The sequence below is a fragment of the Lycium ferocissimum genome, chromosome 8 (assembly GCF_029784015.1).
Source record: "Lycium ferocissimum isolate CSIRO_LF1 chromosome 8, AGI_CSIRO_Lferr_CH_V1, whole genome shotgun sequence".
Taxonomy (NCBI): domain Eukaryota; kingdom Viridiplantae; phylum Streptophyta; class Magnoliopsida; order Solanales; family Solanaceae; genus Lycium; species Lycium ferocissimum.
In genome coordinates this window covers 34,857,283-34,873,926 of record NC_081349.1, presented here as the reverse complement: position 1 = coordinate 34,873,926, position 16,644 = coordinate 34,857,283, and the positions used below count along the sequence as shown (strand labels likewise).

Here is a 16,644-nt window from a genome sequence, read left to right as displayed (position 1 = left end):
AGAAATTTTAAAATATATACCACCAACATAAAATATTACGCCACGCAGCGCAATATACAAAATTATATTCGGGGGGAAGCATTATACATAATATATCAAACTTTAATAAAAGTGTATAAAAGGAGTTTATACGCAAATATGGGTTAAACCAGGTAACAAACTCAAAATATAGGCTACATGGCGTAAATATTTTCTCCTAACAGACATAAGCGTAATTTTCCCAATTTGTTGTTGGTAAAACGAAGGTGCAATCAATATTTCCTTCTCAAAAATCAATATCTTTTTTCAGGCACAACATTTTCTCTCTTATTGACTCGCCCATAGCTTATCAGCTTCAATTTCCATAGCAGGTGAAAGGTCTTTCAATTAATTCGAATGTTCTTTTTTTTTTTTTTAATCTTTTTCTCCTTTAAAAACCATCAGTGAACATTTGTTTGATGACAATTCCATAAAATTCACGTCCTGATTTCAATATCTCACCATTTTATTTTATTTTTTGTAATATAGACGTACAATATATGTTCTTCAATTATCATATTTGTGCAACATCACTCTGCAGGTGTTTTGAATTGCCAAACAAAACCTTGGATTGTTTATCATCATGGGGTTAAATCGAATCTATAGTTTTTGCATCGAACTATATATACATATGAAAGAAAAAAAAAATTACCATACGTGGAAAAATTAATCACGCCCGTTTTGAATCCACTGACAATAAATTTTGGATCCGTCTACATCTTTTTTCTATCTAAAGTCAGGAGACTATTGCTCATAATCGAAGGCTCAGAAAAGAAATTGTATGTGGTTGTAAAAATTGAATCATCATAAAATCCTTGGTGTATATTTTCAAGCAATGGCGCAGTCTGGATTTTAAGTTTATGAGTTCTGGATAAGTCATTTATACATATTGAATGAACTTTTTAATACAAATACCCGTAGCCTTAAGGCTGGCTCCGTCCTAGTCATAGTCAAGGAAGGGAGTTCAACTGAATCTGTTTCATTGAAAAGTTGTATTGCATGCACAAATAGCGCAAAAACAATTCTGTTTCGTGTGTGCGCGCTTATGTATATAAACTTTTGAACCCGCCTGACGTAAGGGTATTTTCATTAGTATCAAAGGTAGTTCTTCATAAATTGCTTTACCTCACGAGTTTGAATTTTTAATCCCCTTGGTTCAAATTCCTGGCTCCACCGCTGCTCTCAAGCTAACTAATTGTAGCTTGATTTCAATTTCAGGAATTGTAGTTGAAGCTGATGAGCTGAAAGTTACAATGGATAGTAACAAAGATGAGGCTTTAAGATGCATTGATATTGCTAAGGAAGCAATAGCGTCGGGCAATAGGCACAAAGCGCTTAAATTTATTGTAATTGCGCGTCGCCTTAATAAAAATCTAGCTGTGCATGATCTTTTGGCTGCTTGTGAAAATCTTGATTCGTCGAGTCATGGTAACTTCAGTGAGGTTAAAAATGATGTTGCTAATGTGAAAAATGAGACAGGTGATGTGAAGAATTACAGAGAGGAACATGTTGAGTTGATTAGAAGAATTAAGAGTAAAAAAGACTATTATGAAATTCTTGGTTTGGGGAAAAGTTGTTCATTTGATGAAATTAGGAAAGCATACAGGAAACTGTCGTTGAAAGTTCATCCTGATAAAAATAAGGCTCCGGGTTCTGAAGACGCGTTTAAAAAAGTCGCGAAGGCGTTTAAGTGTTTGAGCGATGATGGTTCGAGGAGACGGTATGATGAGACGGGTTTTGCTGACGAATTCGTGGATAGTCAGCATCAGCATAATGTTAGTGGCATGAGGAGAAGAACCAGGCACGACTATAATTTTGGTGATGATTTTGATCCTGATGAGCTTTTCAGGTCATTTTTCCGTCAAGATGATGACGTGTTTAGGACAACTTATGTTTACAGGACGAGAAGTACTGGCGCTGAGTTGAGAGTGGAGTTAAGTCCTGTTGCTCGTAAATTAGTTCTTCTCCTTCAATTATTGTTGCTTTTGCTTATTGTTCTACTTGTTTTTCATCCTTACTTCAATTAAGTTTGAGATGATCTTAGATAAACATAGAGAAGAATTTTTTTATCTTGCCTGAATTTGATCAGAAGTGTCGTCTTGAAAGCCCTGCTCGATATAACGTCGAAAACTGTGTTAGTCGATATGCTTGGTCGGAGACGGGTACGACTTTCATTGGATATGGGATTGAGACTATGAGTGGCATGGAATTGCTTTGTCGATAGATCCAAATTTACATCCACCCATCTAAGAGATTTTTTCGTGCCAGTATTGTCCGCCTCAGCCTTCTTTCCACCCCTTTGTACAAATGTTCATAGGCAAAAGAGACCTTTTTTGCTTGTGTCAATAGGATCAGCCAGTGTTCCGTGTGTAAGGCCATTTCCCGAAAGATGTTTCTACAATGGAACAAGAACCGTCTAACTGCTGACTGCGACAGAATTCAGAATTTTGGAGCAGCATGAGGTTAGCCAAATTCTTTCTGTCTTTTATAGTTTTTATCTGCATACTACATTGGATTTTGCTAAGTTTATAAAGTAGGTATTGAATTAATGATTATGTCTATGTTAGAAGCAACATTATTTCAATATTCAATCAGTATATTTGAGGTACGTGGAAGATGAAAATGGATGATAAAAGTAGAGTTTCCTCAGCAATAAGCCGAGATGCATGCAAGTTGTCTTGGAAAACACTGTTATCAAAAGAACAAAAGAAAAGGGTAAAAAGAACGGAAAGGAGAAAAGTGTAGGTTTTTTCTGGATTTTGTTTATGTACACCATCTTATTTTATTTTTATTGTTTTATCTGAGTTGAGGTAAAAATTTATTGTTTGAGTATTGTTTAAATACATCATGCCTAGAGAAGATCTCCATGTAGCTGCAAACTTGATTGTGGTATAAGCTTTAAGATCAATTGTGAACATTTGAGTAATTGACATGAGTGGCACTAATTGATTGCCTAATTTTAACTACTCCCTCTTCTTTGTCCTTTGAAGATAAGATAATCATAAGATGATATGAAATTGTTTCTGGTGGCAGTTAATGACATATTTAGTCCCTACGTCTATGTTTCTTGGGTTCTCAAAAAATGTTGCCACATTTGTGTCGGATCCTCCAAGAATGCACCACTTTTGGAGGATCCGACACGTACCCGATGACTTTTTTTAAGAGTCCGAGCAATATTATGTGCTTTAACATTCTAATAAAAATCAAGGCATGTCTTGCAGGTCTGTTGACTAGATGCAAGGAGCTTTCACGTGATAATTGAACACCTTCCATATATCCTAAGGGAGCTTGGCCCGGTAGACAAGGCTTGAAATAAAGCATCAGTAACCAGCCATCTTTCTGATGTAGTTAGTAGTTGCCTCGAGAGCTAGTAGCGGAGGCGCGGTTTTCACTAGACATGTTAAAATGTCACGCTTGGCAGTTGAATTCACAACGTATAGCATTTTTTGAGTGCCTTTTTGCCACTACACGACTTGACGCTCCCCCTATATAAGATGGATTCAACAATATATATATATATATATATTACCTATGTAGACAGTACAGTTTTTGAACGAAGGAGATTCAGTTGAACTCCCTTTGATTCTGCGATAAGAGTAAGGTGATGTATGGTTAACGCGCACGTCATGAGAAAATCGTCCAGCTGTCAAACAGCCTGATTTTTAAGCAAAGAAGGGTATATAAAGGGGCAGACTCATTATTTACCAAATTTCAAATCGTGCTTCAGTTTGGCTTTGAGAATATATCCGTACCAAAAAAGAAGGAAAGAAGTAGCTAGTAGTCACAGTATTCTGAAGATAGGCATACAATAACAAAATAAGCAACCTAAAAAATGGACAAAAACCGAACAGATGGAAAACTGACTTAATTAGTTTAATTTGGTTTGAATGGTTGAGAAACCAAGTTAATTAATTTGATTTGGTTTTAATATTTGAAAAATCAACTTAATTAGTTTGATTTATTTTTAGGAGAAAGCTAATTTAAACTGAACCATGTAGACCTACGTACTTTACTGCGGTCCAAGACAGACCTCACAATCTTTTTAGTATATGCTAATCCTCATGGTATTTCAGTCAATTTAATTCTATAGCCTATGGAAAAAAACACTATTAACCTAAGAACTTTCCAAAGGCTTTGTGTATTATTGTGTATAAGGAAATTCCATTCGATCAACTAATCAAGGTATGTGCAAATTGACCTGAGCACTACGACAATTGTAGATGAAGTGCAACAATTATGTTAAGGGTTAGACAATGTGCTAGCGTGGAAACGATAAAAACACAGTAATTAACGTGGTTCGGATCGATGTGATCCTAGTCCACGGGGAACGGCGGGCATTTATATCAAGGGAGAAAGTAAGTTACAAAATTGAATACTTTTATATTCTATGTTCTGCCCTACATAATAAATCCTAGCTATTATGTATTTACACTACTAGGTCTAATTCTTTCCTAGAAAGGATCTAAATCTCAATAACACTAAAAAACCAACAAAGAAATAAATTTCCTTTTTATTTTTAGCTTGAATATCTTCTCAACTTCACACAATGCTATGAGAACAACCACACAATGCTATTGCCCATTGACATATGTGAGAAAATGATAATCGTTTTGAAAACTTACTCACGCTCATCGTTTACACCAGCTTAACAAAAATTACCGTGGTTAAGAGTGAGTTGATATGAACATACGTATTAATTAATGATAATTAAGTAATACATTTATGTAATTTTTGTACGGATTGTCCTTCAAATGTACTGGTCAATAATTTTTGTCCTGCTTAATAATTTTAGCCCCTGCTGCTCATTTAGCGAAAATATTCAGACTTACTTCACTCGGCATAGGATCTGTAACATTTTATTTCAGAAACTGAACTTTTGCCTTGCTTGACTTGACACAAGTTCTGTAAGAATTAAGTTATGCGGCATAAGTTTTATAGTATTTTTCAAATTATGTTAAGTGTTGAAAGTTTTGCCGTATCTGGTATAACTTGTGGAACGTTATGATACATATGTCTAGCTAAAAGTAAACTTTGCCGAGCGAAATATATACTTATGCCTTTTTTCATATTATGTTGACTGTTGAAAGTTTTAACTTGTCCGGCATAATTGTGTAAATGTTATGATACATATACCGAAGTTAAACGTAAAATATGCATAGCAAAATTAAATTATACTGCGCCAAAAATACTGAAGGACTAAAATTAAAGACCACACATTTGAGGAGCAAAAAAGGCCACCCCAAAAAAGGGACATTTGTGAATGATCCATTGGCCATCATAGTGGACCTTAATTGGGCCAGACTCAAAACCCAATATCCTTCTAGCCCAAATTCCTATAATTTAAGGCCCACTTGACCCATAGCCCAAATTCCTCCAAGTGGGCTATTAATGAAAACAAAACAAATGGAGCCCAAACTGGAAGTGTTAATTCTTTGCCAAACCCTCTCTCTGCTGCCACCTCGTCTTTCTCCTTCTCCGGCGGCTGAGTTTGTATGTTTAATTACACCAAAATCTTTATCTTTTTTTTTTTTTTTGGCAATGATTTTCAGTTAACATGTTTCTGTGTTTGCTTCTATATTTCATTCATAATATATATACTAGTAATAGTAATGAATCTTGAAAACAAAAAAAGAAGTACAGACTGATGTTTGCAGTTGAAAATGGTGTCTATTTTTCTTTTTTAGGATATGTTTTAGTGGAAACTTTGCAAATTGGGATGACAAGAATGTCTGTGTATGCCATTACTATGTCTTTATCTTTGTTTTTTTTGCAATGATTTTTAGTGATAAAATGCAGATTTTTAGTTAACTGGATTAGCATGTTGCTGTGTTTGCTTCTATATTTCCACTATAATATTGTAATGGTACTGAATCTTTATTAGAAAAATAAGTACAGCTTGATGTTTGCAGTTGAAAATGGTGTCTACTCCCTCCGTCCCATAATAAGTGTCACCTTAGCCAAAAACACGCATATTAAGAAACTAATAATGCAATGTGAAGTTTATCAAATTACCCCTATATAACAAAAATAAATTATTTTTACCTCAAGTTACTATGTAGCTTTTCCAATAATCATTTAGATGTTATTTTATTGTCTAAGGGTAAAATTGGAAAAACTAGCTAATTTATGTCTTGGTTTCCTAAGGTTTGACACCAATTATGGGACAAAAAAATTTGGCTAAGGTGACACTTATTATGGGACGGAGGGAGTATTTTTTTTTTTTTTTTGGGATATGTTTTAGGGGAAACTTTGGAAATTGCTGTTACAAGAATGCTCGTGTATGCCATTACTATGTACAACCTATTCTTTATCTTTCTTTTTTTTTTCTTTTTTTTTCTTTTTTTTTCTTTTTTTTTTGCAATGATTTTTTGTGATAAAATACAGATTTTTTTACTTAACTGGATTAGCATGTTGCTGTGTTTGCTTCTATATTTCCACTATACTATAGTAATGGTATTGAATCTTTATTAAAAAGAAGTACCGTTGTTGTCTTGAGTTATTATTGGTGCTATTTTTGCTTCTTTTTTTGGGATATGTTTAAGTGGAAACTTTGGAAATTGCTATTACAGGAATGTATGCATATGCCACAACTATGTAAAATGTTGAAACCCGAAACTTATGACTTTAAATTTCAACCCAACTAGGTTCCAATCCTAGCTGAGAAAACACTAAGTGAATTCTTCCATCCGTTTAATTTTTGTTGGATAGAAGGTACTTAGTGGAGTAGTCGAGATGTGTGTGCAAGCTAACTCAGCTACTACTAGTAGTAAAATGAAATATATATATTCAGCCTAATGATGTCAATTGGTGATGCATTTGTTCTAAATAAAATAAAAAATGATGTCGATTCGAGATGCTAGGGTGTTAAAATTGTCTCATGAATATCATCAATGGCAGGGGCGGATGTAGCATTTCAGCTACGCGGAGTATAAAAATATATGTAAAGGCCTACTAAAATTTTTAAAAAATATTAGACCTGAACCTAGAATTTTAACATTGTAAGAAGTTCAATACTAGAAATCTTAAGTTTGAACCCATTAAATTTAAATCCTGGTTCTGTCTCTGATCAATGGTGGGTGGGTGGTGATCGGTTTTTGATCAGCGATGTTCCATCTCCTTCGTATGGAATTGACAATAAAACAAAGTTAATAATGAGTCGTTCTAATTATTCTTTGCTTAACGAAACAACTTTGGCGATTAAGCTGTATTGTCTGTAACCCTATGCATTGAGTAGGTTGATCTGTTGCTCAACTTTCTTTAATAAGTCGTAGATGGTTTTGAAGACGACTTTCTTTGTCTTTGTTCCAAAATGCAGAGTTGAAACTTGCTTCTGAAGTATCGAACATCAGCCAAAATGTCTCGGAAAGGATTGATGGAGCAAGACCTAAGTAAATTGGATGTGACAAAGTTACATCCGCTTTCGCCTGAAGTTATTTCTCGTCAGGCAACAATAAACATTGGTAAACTAGTAATTAAATTATTATTGATCCTTGAATGCGACATGTGCTTGCATCATTTCGTATATGTAATATTAACTTCTTCTGTTTTTCGTCCCTTCTATCTCCAAACAAGCTGTTTTTACTCTTTATTAGTCACTTGAATTACTGAAATGCAATTTCATATCCTAGGCACTATTGGCCATGTGGCTCATGGGAAGTCAACAGTTGTAAAAGCTATATCTGGTGTGCAGGTATGTCTGTGTTTAAAATTTCAGACCTTTTAATGATATGTTGATCTTAGTAAACTGTAAATATAGATACTTATTTACCTATGTATTTTTGCGAACAACTATGTTTGCTGGAGATCAAAGACATCTACGGCTAAGTTGCTATTTACTTCATCAAGTACAAAGCATTTCTGAGTTTTGTCCTTTTCTTTTTATTATGAGCGCTTCTATTTAGTAGTTTCGGATTATTATGCTGGAGTAATCAGCTTTTTCGGAAATTAATTTTCTTATTTGTTGTGGGTTAGCTTGATTGATACTTTTTAGATGTTGATTTATAAGTTCATATTTTGGGCTGATCTTTGTTTCGTGTTACTTATTTTACTATGTGTTAGTAGTGAGACTGCAAATAACTATACCACTTATTTGTGCAGACTGTTCGTTTTAAAAATGAGCTAGAGCGTAATATTACAATTAAGCTTGGATATGCGAATGCTAAGATATATAAATGTGAAGAAGACCGCTGTCCTAGACCGGCGTGCTACAAGTGAGTCCTTGATTTGAGACAGAATTGTTCTTGTGCTTCTCTGGTAGCTTGTGTTGTAACAGAAATCCTTTCCAGGGCTTATGGAAGTGGAAAAGAAGACAGTCCCATGTGTGACGTCCCTGGTTTTGAGAACTGCAAAATGAAATTGCTGAGGCATGTATCTTTTGTTGATTGCCCCGTAAGTTTCTCACATACCACTTTCTACAATATGTATTACTTCCATTTTACTTGTGTATTCTGTTTCTATACAGATGACCGCTATGGTCTGACTGCACAATAATGGAAAACGGGCGGGTCGAAAAGGGGTTAAACGAAAGCGGATAAAATATCCGACCCACCCATATTTAACATGGATAATAAGTGGGTTAACTGACGAATAATATGGATATCCATATTATCCATGGTTTTAAGAATAGTCAGGTGAGAATACAAGCTAACTAAAACCCAAAATAAGCTTTGACTCCCAGAAAGCAAGAGCTCATGAAAACTAACAAGCAAATAAATGGGTATTGATAATATGGATATCCATATTATCCATCTGGATATCCATTTTTAGTGGATAATATCCATATTTGATCCATTTTTAAATGGTCAGTTATCCAACCTATTTTTAATAGGTCGGATTGGATGGTTACTTATTTTCTTTTAACCATTTTGCCAGCCCTAGATATGACCATACAAGAGAAATTATTCAAGGATTGTGGCTTTGGAATTAAAGCAAGAGAAAAGTATCAAAGAAGAAATCTTCCTGTAACTTATTACCGCTTTTCTTTTGTAATAAATTTTCAACATTATATATAAGCTTTGCTGTTCCTATTTAACTTGCAGTCCCTATTAGCCTTCGCAACGATTTAAAAGAAGTCTAGGAAGTTAAAATGATATCAATGATTAACAATTCGGGCATAGACACTTTCTCCTATATCTAACCTTCTGCCAGTTGTTTAGGTTCATTTTTGCGACAATATCATTGTCCTTAAGCATTAAATTTTCTAATATATGAATGTTGTATATGATGTCTTTTGCTGCAGGGTCACGATATTCTCATGGCTACTATGCTTAATGGAGCCGCAATTATGGATGGAGCCTTGCTTCTAATTGCTGCCAACGAGAGCTGTCCCCAACCTCAAACTTCTGAACATTTAGCTGCTGTAGAAATTATGCGCCTTCAACATATAATAATTCTTCAAAATAAAGTTGACCTCGTTCAGGAAAATGTTGCTATCAACCAGCACGAGGCAATTCAGAAATTTATTCAGGTTTAGTGGAAAACTCGTATTCATTGACCTCACATTCCATGCTTGATTTTGTATATAAAACCTTATTTCAAATCCTTGTTCAGGGAACTGTTGCAGATGGTGCCCCAGTTGTTCCAATATCTGCACAATTGAAGTACAACATTGATGTCGTCTGTGAATATATTGTGAAAAAGATTCCCATTCCCGAGAGGAATTTCATTTCACCACCAAATATGATTGTTATCCGGTCATTTGATGTTAATAAACCTGGTTTTGAAGTTGATGATATCAGAGGTGGTGTTGCTGGTGGCAGTATTTTGAAGGTATTTTTCTCTTTCCCTGCAATTAATGGTATGTTGCCACCGAAGATCTCACTACTGGAAGATGTTCAAGATAAATTGTTAATTAGATTCTTTGCGCAGGGTGTATTGAAGGTAAATCAACTTATCGAGGTTCGTCCTGGAATTGTTGTCAAAGATGAGAGTGGCAACATCAAATGTACCCCAATATATTCAAGAATAGTATCATTGTTTGCTGAGCAAAATGAACTCCAATTTGCCGTGCCTGGAGGCCTCATTGGAGTTGGAACAACTATGGATCCAACACTGACACGTGCTGATCGACTGGTGGGACAGGTTCTCGGGGAGGTCGGGTCACTTCCTGAAATTTTTGTTGAACTAGAGGTAAATGACTAACTTAAAACACATCAGAAACTTGATGAACAGTTAAAACTAGACTTTTATATGTCTCTTCTTATAGAACTGTTTGTTAGATCAATGATATACCTTTTCTCTTTATAGTTTTGAAAATAGTCTGTTATGAAGTAACTACTGGCTCATTTTTATTTACCTTCCGACGGAGTTCTTCTAGAATGCTCTTATGTATCCTTTCTTTATTTTTATACCTATGTAACACAGGTGAATTTCTTTTTGCTTCGACGTCTTTTGGGTGTGAGGACAAAGGACTCAGAGAGGCAGGGCAAAGTCTCAAAGTTGGCAAAGGGAGAAATCCTCATGTTAAATATAGGGTCCATGTCAACAGGGGCTCGTGTTGTTGCTGTCAAGAATGTTTTCGCAAAATTGCAACTGACGTCTCCCGTGTGTACCAGCAAAGGGGAGAAAATTGCTCTTAGTCGGAGAATCGAGAAGCATTGGCGTCTTATCGGTTGGGGCCAAATCCAAGCTGGTATTACTCTTGATGTTCCACCCTGCCCCATATGAGCAATTTCCACAACTAGTCAAATATAGGAATTTGGAATTCTGGATACTATAGTCATACATTTAATTTTTTTCCTCTTGTTTCTTTGTCCAAGTGGATTTTACCTTGTAATTCATTAGTTTAGGTTATTTGAAATGAGTTCCATTCAACTTGCGGCAGATGTTTGAACCAACCACTAATGTAATACTATTATGTACTCAGTTTTGTATTGCTTGAACTTTCTTTAGCTAACGGTGTTTGGAGATACATTCTACTTGTCACCTTAAACCCTGTGACTCGAAAGTTGATAATAAATGTTAAAAGAGTTAAAACAAGATGTTCTATCTGCATTCAAATGGGTATGTTTATTATGTTTTTATGAGCTCGGCAAGGGTAGGATTGCTCCTGGGTCCTAACTAATAATTGTAGTGGCCAATTCAACCATGGCGGAGCCAAAATTTCTACTAAGAGAATTCAAAATATAAAGAAGCAAACATGTGAAAAAGCTCAGAGATTTTACATTTACTGTATATACATAAAAAATGATCTTGAACCTGTATATCTGGGATCACGATTTCAATAGAACTCAATGCTTAGTCGAACCAATATATAATTATTATTTTGTGCACCTTATATGACCCAAATTCAAATTAGTAAGCCAGGTTTCAAATGCGGAATGCATAAAAGAGAACTCTACTGCAAGACAAAATGTAAAGATCACCTAACAAGGATGACCAGAAACAAACATGGATAGGGGACAACTTGATGCACAAAGCATCCCGCATTAGCAGGGTCCTAGGAAAGGCTGCATCCCAAAGGATGTAACGTAGACAGCCTACCTAATCCAAGCATTAGTGGCTGCTTCCGAATTGAACAAACATGGATAAAACCTGGAAAACAAACATAAAGCTCAAACAAGAACAATGTAAACTTGTATAGTTGTGTCAGTAGCTAACTATACTTTTTGTACACTAGAAAAACTTCCTAGTTTCTCTTAGTCAACAAAGAAGGAATTGCATCTAAATTTGGAGTAGCATTCTTTTTCAAGGCATCCCTTTTCTTGCTAAAAGCTCTCATTGGACTTGCTAAAACCCATCCCCAACTCTTGCCCTTCCTTGTAAATTTTCCATTCTTCTCTTCAGAAGAAACACAGTAAGATGAAGATGATGAAGAAGATGAAACAATATGTTTGTTTTCTCTCTGAGACTCAACTCTGCGCAAAGTACAATCAGCTAAACCAGTTGAGATTTTACTTTCACAGCCAACAGATCTGGATCTTGAGTACACATGAACAGGTCTTTCAGTCTCCTCTATCACAACAAACTTTTCCTTTTTGTTCTTGCTTGACCTTATTGAACCATTCAGAGATGATCCAACTGAAGTTTTTTCAGTTTTTTTAGCTGTGGAAGAATGCTTAGAGGATGAGGAGTGAAGAAATGACCAGAACCCTTTTTTCTTATGGCTATAATCTCCAACTTCATCAGCTTCCAACATATGCACACCTTGATAAGATGTTTCAACTGATCTTAGATTACTTGGTTTCCTCATTTTGCCAAAACGATGATAGTTACAGTTACTTGAAGTTGAATAATGAGGAGGAGGAAAACAAGCAGAAGATATAGAGGAAGAAACAAGCTTTCCAAGTTTTTCTTGGAGGCAAAAATCACAAATCCCACCTGGGGTGGCACTCTTGTAAGTATGATTTGTACATTGCAAAATCCCTTCACTCATATCTTCTTGAATTGCTTCCATCACAATTTTCACCACTATATAACCACTTAGCTTCTCTTCTTGGAAGCCACTACTAAGAGCTTAACTTGAAGAACTGGTAAAAAAGAAGAAGGAAGGATTGAGATAGTTATGAAAAGGAATGATTGAGAGAAACAGGAGAAGAAGAAGGCACATGGTCAAAATGGTGTATAAATGAAGGAATGGAAATAATGATAAAAAATTATAGCATTGAAGTAGGAGAGATAGTAGTCCCTAGGAGCATGGGGAAACCTGCCTTAAACTTATTTAATTAAAACTGATAAACAAGACAATGGAGCCAAAGACAAAAGTTTAGGATTTGAAGTTTATAAGTTTATATAACGATCTCAAGTTAATGCAGTATAGAACAACCATTGAGTTCACAGTTAAATATTTAAAGATATTTAAGTAGAATTTTTTATATATATATGGTCTGGACAAAAGCTACTAAATTTACGTGAATTCGTAGGCGGCACTCAAGATCCGTCCTGAGCCCCGAGTAGTTACCAATATTACATGTTTGTGTTGTGTATATATTGATGCACTGTACCAGCATGAGAGTATAGTGGAATGGTTAAGATCTTGTTATTCTTAATCAAATTTGTTTTAAGAATAAAAACTTCTTGATAAACATAAACAACCATTGTATGTGCCTATTTTCTATGCAGACCTATTTATCCGTGAAACAGTCAGCTTTTTACAGAAAGAAAAGAAAAGAATCTCTGATATGCAAAGGGATTTGTCCAAAATCCAACGAGACATTGCTGAAGCACAAGGGAAGAAGAGACTGGAGACATGGGTTTGCTTTATGATGTTTCTATTCATAGCTAGTAAAAGTGAGAAAAAGTTTCTGATAGTAGTGGATGTAACTTGTAAGCAAGTATTCTGCTGTGATCTTCTTTGTAACTGGGTCTGCGTGTGCACTATTCTTCCCATGCCTCACTTGTGGAATTATACTAAATTTTTTATTGTTGTTGTAGAGTCTTTCTAGTCCATTTTAGAGGGCAATAGGACTCTCATAAAAAATTAACGTGAGGAGTTTTTCTTGGACAAGCTTGGGCATACCTCGACTAATTTACAGATACATGTTACCTCTCACAAGTAAGATAATTCAAAAATAAAAGAAGTCTAGCGAAAGCCATTGATACTTGTGATCAATTACACTATTAGTAGATCAATTACACTAAGAGCATGTTTGGAAAGCCACGAGAGAGTTGGAAGTGGGTGTAATGGAGTGTGATTACACGGTTTAGCCAAGTAATTACTAAGTCTGAGGGGAATTGAGTGTAATTGAGAGGGTATAATTACACTCTCCAATTCTCAAAGGGAGGTGGAGGGTTGCGGAGGGGGGAGGGTGATTGGGTGTAATTACACCATGTAGTTACATGACAACTTTTTAATTTCTTTCTTTTTGTTTTTACTTTAACTTCTATTCTTTTAAATTTATTTTTTATTTCTATTATTTTAATTTCTTTTTTATTTTTACTTTTTAAATTGTTTTTATTTTTAAATATATTTTTTTAACATTATTTATGTTTCATTTTCTTTTCTTATGTTTCATTTTCTTTCCTTTCATTTTTCAACCTTTACTTCTTGTGATTTCATGTAATTGCTTGTTATTTCTTATTTATTTTTATTTATTTTCTTCATTTAGCGTAATTGCGTTATTATAGTTTTTGAAAACATACCTTCTAATATTAGAAATATGAGTCGTTAACAAATTGGACATATAACGAGTGATGTCATTAGAGTATAATTTCGTTGTTGAATGAGGTTAGAGACTTATGTTTTCCTTTTCTTTTGATTATTTACATAAGTTATGTTGGAAATTATTTTCTGTTATGTTCGAATTTGACATAAGAGTCTATGTAAAAGAAAAATTGGATTTTGAACTTATGATATATTTTCAGTTCCAATTTACTTTGTTTTAGTAGTATTGACTTGTTTTTTCACATTGCATGCCGTTCAATTTTCAATTAGAGTTGATAGAATTTTTTTTTTTTGATCAAATTATTGAATAATGTTATGACATTATAGTTATAAATTTTAACCTTTCTTACAAACATGCATCCATGATATTCTTACAAAATGTACACTCTTACTTTTTATAATTAATTCAATTAAAATATTATTACTATGAAAAAAATATGTCAACCATTTTTTACAATATTAGTTACAAATATATAATTATTAATATATTTTAAGGAAATAATATGTATCTTAAATACCTAATTTAATATCATTTATAAAGGCACATATTTATCAATATTAAATTTTAATTTTTGATAATTAATTTTTTTTTAAATTAATCAAACAGAGTAATTACACTTGTACAACCAAACTGTACGCTTGTAATTACACTGTAATTACGTTATGACAAACAAACAAGCCCTTGTAAATTACTAGACTGTGTAATTACTACCCTAGTAATTACACCAATTCCAATTACCAAGTTTCTTGCCAAACAGACCCTAATATTTCAGTGAAATTTTATTGAAAGGTGCAGATCTTGGTCTTCCGAACTTGAGGATGTTTCTTAGTAGATCCTCTGCTCGGGGAAGAAAGAGATAGGGCAAGATGAAGATCCGGAAAAAAGTGAAACAGATCGTCAACTTCACCTTTACATGCTTCCATCAGGCTAAAAAGACAACACTGAACGAGAAGTTCACATACAAGCTAGCATTAAAAAAAAAAAAAAAAATGCTTTCAGCGCATACCTAAACAATTGTAGAAGTCCCAAAACTTCCTTATAGATACAAACTACCAACTTTGCTTTTTCACTTGTAATAAGCAAATTTTCTTTCTCGCCTTTCTTCCAGCTTCACTGAGTCACACTTTTAGGTGCATTATGCCATGATTAATAATAAAAAATATTATTATACAATGATTAATAATTAGGAGATTGTTAGATATGAATTACTAATTTCTAATTTTTTAAAAAATATTCTTATCCTTAAATAATTTAATCCCGTATAGTACAAATATTATTTAATATCGTTAATCCAATGCAAAATATAATAAGTAATTAGTTAGTACTGTCAATCCAATGCAAAATGTAATATAGTAAGATTTTTATACGATAATTAAGTAATTATTACTCATAAAATCCGTCTCAATTTAAGTGTCTTACTTTTCTTTTTGGTTTGTCTAAAAAGAATAACTCTTTCTATATATAGTAAGTTAACAAAATGCGAAAGACATTTTAGTACATTACACACTCTTTAATTGAGAACCACAAGACTGAAAAGCCTCCCTATATTTCTTAAATTTCATATTCAGACACTTAAATTGGGACGGAGGGAGTAATTTTTTAACTAAACAATACGGAGTAATTTTCTAACTAAACAATGTAATATGTCTATTTTAATTTGAGATGATGATCAAAAACACGTCAAATATCATTTTTTTTTGTGAGTTCCCACCAGCTATCAAGTGTTTGCGTTTCTACTTGAACTATCATCAACTATTTATCAAAACTAGAGAATAAGTCCTAAAGATTTCATTTCATAAACATTAACCCAAAGCGTTACTATAACAAATTAACAATCTTCTCTACTAAAGTCAACTCAAAATTGTTTTACACATACAATGACATTTAATACTAAACTGAGAAAATATGAAATTTTACCATAAAAGAGTTAAAATAGTGGAGTTCTTTTTGTGCATCAATCCTATTTCACAGCCTCATTCATGTAAAGAACATGCTAAAAAAAAAATTAATTTTTTTGTTATGGTTTCGTCAATGGAAAAGAGCTCGTTTACACTGAGGTTGAAAGGAGAGACTGATGGGATACGACGTTACGTGGTTCAATAGGCAAAGCCTCAATATTGTGCAAGTAAAAATTTTAAGTAACAGTACAATAAAGTGAATAATTACCAGGCTAATACAAAATGATTATCAAACTAATATACTAGTTAGTTATAATGAAAAGAAATTACCAAGCTGCAAAGCATTTGTAGAGAGGAACAGGAGGCTTTCAGAGTCATTTAAAGGATTTCATCGACACAAGACTGGCAGAAATCGCAAGCCAAATTTCTGATTGTTGTTGGCTTATATCTCCACAATTGTTTGGGGGGGATTTTTAGTAGAAGTAACTAACGTGACTTTTCAGCTATTGAGATTTTGTAACTTCCTTTCTATGATAGTAACAGTTAGGTGATTTTCTAAGCAGGTGCCATTATGAGAGAATTAATGTAACCATTCAATGGCCAATTTGCACGATTGACCTTATTTG

The 16,644-nt window shown here is 33.9% G+C and overlaps 3 protein-coding genes across 5 annotated transcripts; 2 read left to right on the top strand and 1 right to left on the bottom strand.

The window, feature by feature from the left end:
• The first annotated feature begins 234 nt into the window (after positions 1 to 234).
• Positions 235 to 3,522, top strand: LOC132066868 (chaperone protein dnaJ 49-like). Of its 2 annotated transcripts, XM_059460067.1 has the most exons (3): positions 235 to 350; positions 1,237 to 2,480; positions 3,240 to 3,522. In XM_059460067.1, exon 2 carries the CDS (start codon positions 1,272 to 1,274, stop codon positions 2,043 to 2,045), a length of 774 nt encoding a protein of 257 aa, XP_059316050.1. In that variant the 5' UTR covers positions 235 to 350; positions 1,237 to 1,271; the 3' UTR covers positions 2,046 to 2,480; positions 3,240 to 3,522. The 2 variants fall into 2 exon arrangements, with proteins under 2 accessions (XP_059316050.1, XP_059316051.1); XM_059460068.1 differs by lacking the exon at positions 235 to 350 and having other exon boundaries at positions 1,230 to 2,480.
• A 1,847-nt stretch (positions 3,523 to 5,369) lies between these two features.
• On the top strand, positions 5,370 to 10,907 carry LOC132068220 (eukaryotic translation initiation factor 2 subunit gamma-like). 2 transcript variants are annotated; one of them, XM_059461741.1, is made up of 9 exons: positions 5,371 to 5,508; positions 7,334 to 7,478; positions 7,647 to 7,708; positions 8,116 to 8,228; positions 8,304 to 8,406; positions 9,257 to 9,484; positions 9,568 to 9,786; positions 9,886 to 10,146; positions 10,381 to 10,907. In XM_059461741.1, the coding sequence occupies exons 2-9, from the start codon at positions 7,373 to 7,375 to the stop codon at positions 10,681 to 10,683; spliced, it is 1,395 nt and encodes a 464-aa protein (XP_059317724.1). In that variant the 5' UTR covers positions 5,371 to 5,508; positions 7,334 to 7,372; the 3' UTR covers positions 10,684 to 10,907. The 2 variants fall into 2 exon arrangements, with proteins under 2 accessions (XP_059317723.1, XP_059317724.1); XM_059461740.1 differs by having other exon boundaries at positions 5,370 to 5,508; positions 9,568 to 10,146.
• Positions 10,908 to 11,317: 410 nt separating this feature from the next.
• On the bottom strand, positions 11,318 to 13,594 carry LOC132066867 (uncharacterized). Its single transcript, XM_059460066.1, has one exon. It carries the CDS (start codon positions 12,410 to 12,412, stop codon positions 11,645 to 11,647), a length of 768 nt encoding a protein of 255 aa, XP_059316049.1. The 5' UTR covers positions 12,413 to 13,594; the 3' UTR covers positions 11,318 to 11,644.
• Positions 13,595 to 16,644: the final 3,050 nt, after the last annotated feature.

What these genes read in the sequence shown, in the direction of transcription:
- LOC132066868 (XM_059460067.1), top strand. Translation starts at nt 1,272, where the DNA reads ATGGATAGTAACAAAGATGAGGCTTTAAGATGCATTGATATTGCTAAG.
- LOC132068220 (XM_059461740.1), top strand. Translation starts at nt 7,373, where the DNA reads ATGTCTCGGAAAGGATTGATGGAGCAAGACCTAAGTAAATTGGATGTG. An exon ending in TCAGGCAACAATAAACATTG is followed by an intron (nt 7,479 to 7,646) that starts GTAAACTAGTAA and finishes TTCATATCCTAG; the next exon opens with GCACTATTGGCCATGTGGCT. An exon ending in TATCTTTTGTTGATTGCCCC is followed by an intron (nt 8,407 to 9,256) that starts GTAAGTTTCTCA and finishes CTTTTGCTGCAG; the next exon opens with GGTCACGATATTCTCATGGC.
- LOC132066867 (XM_059460066.1), bottom strand. Translation starts at nt 12,412, where the DNA reads ATGGAAGCAATTCAAGAAGATATGAGTGAAGGGATTTTGCAATGTACA.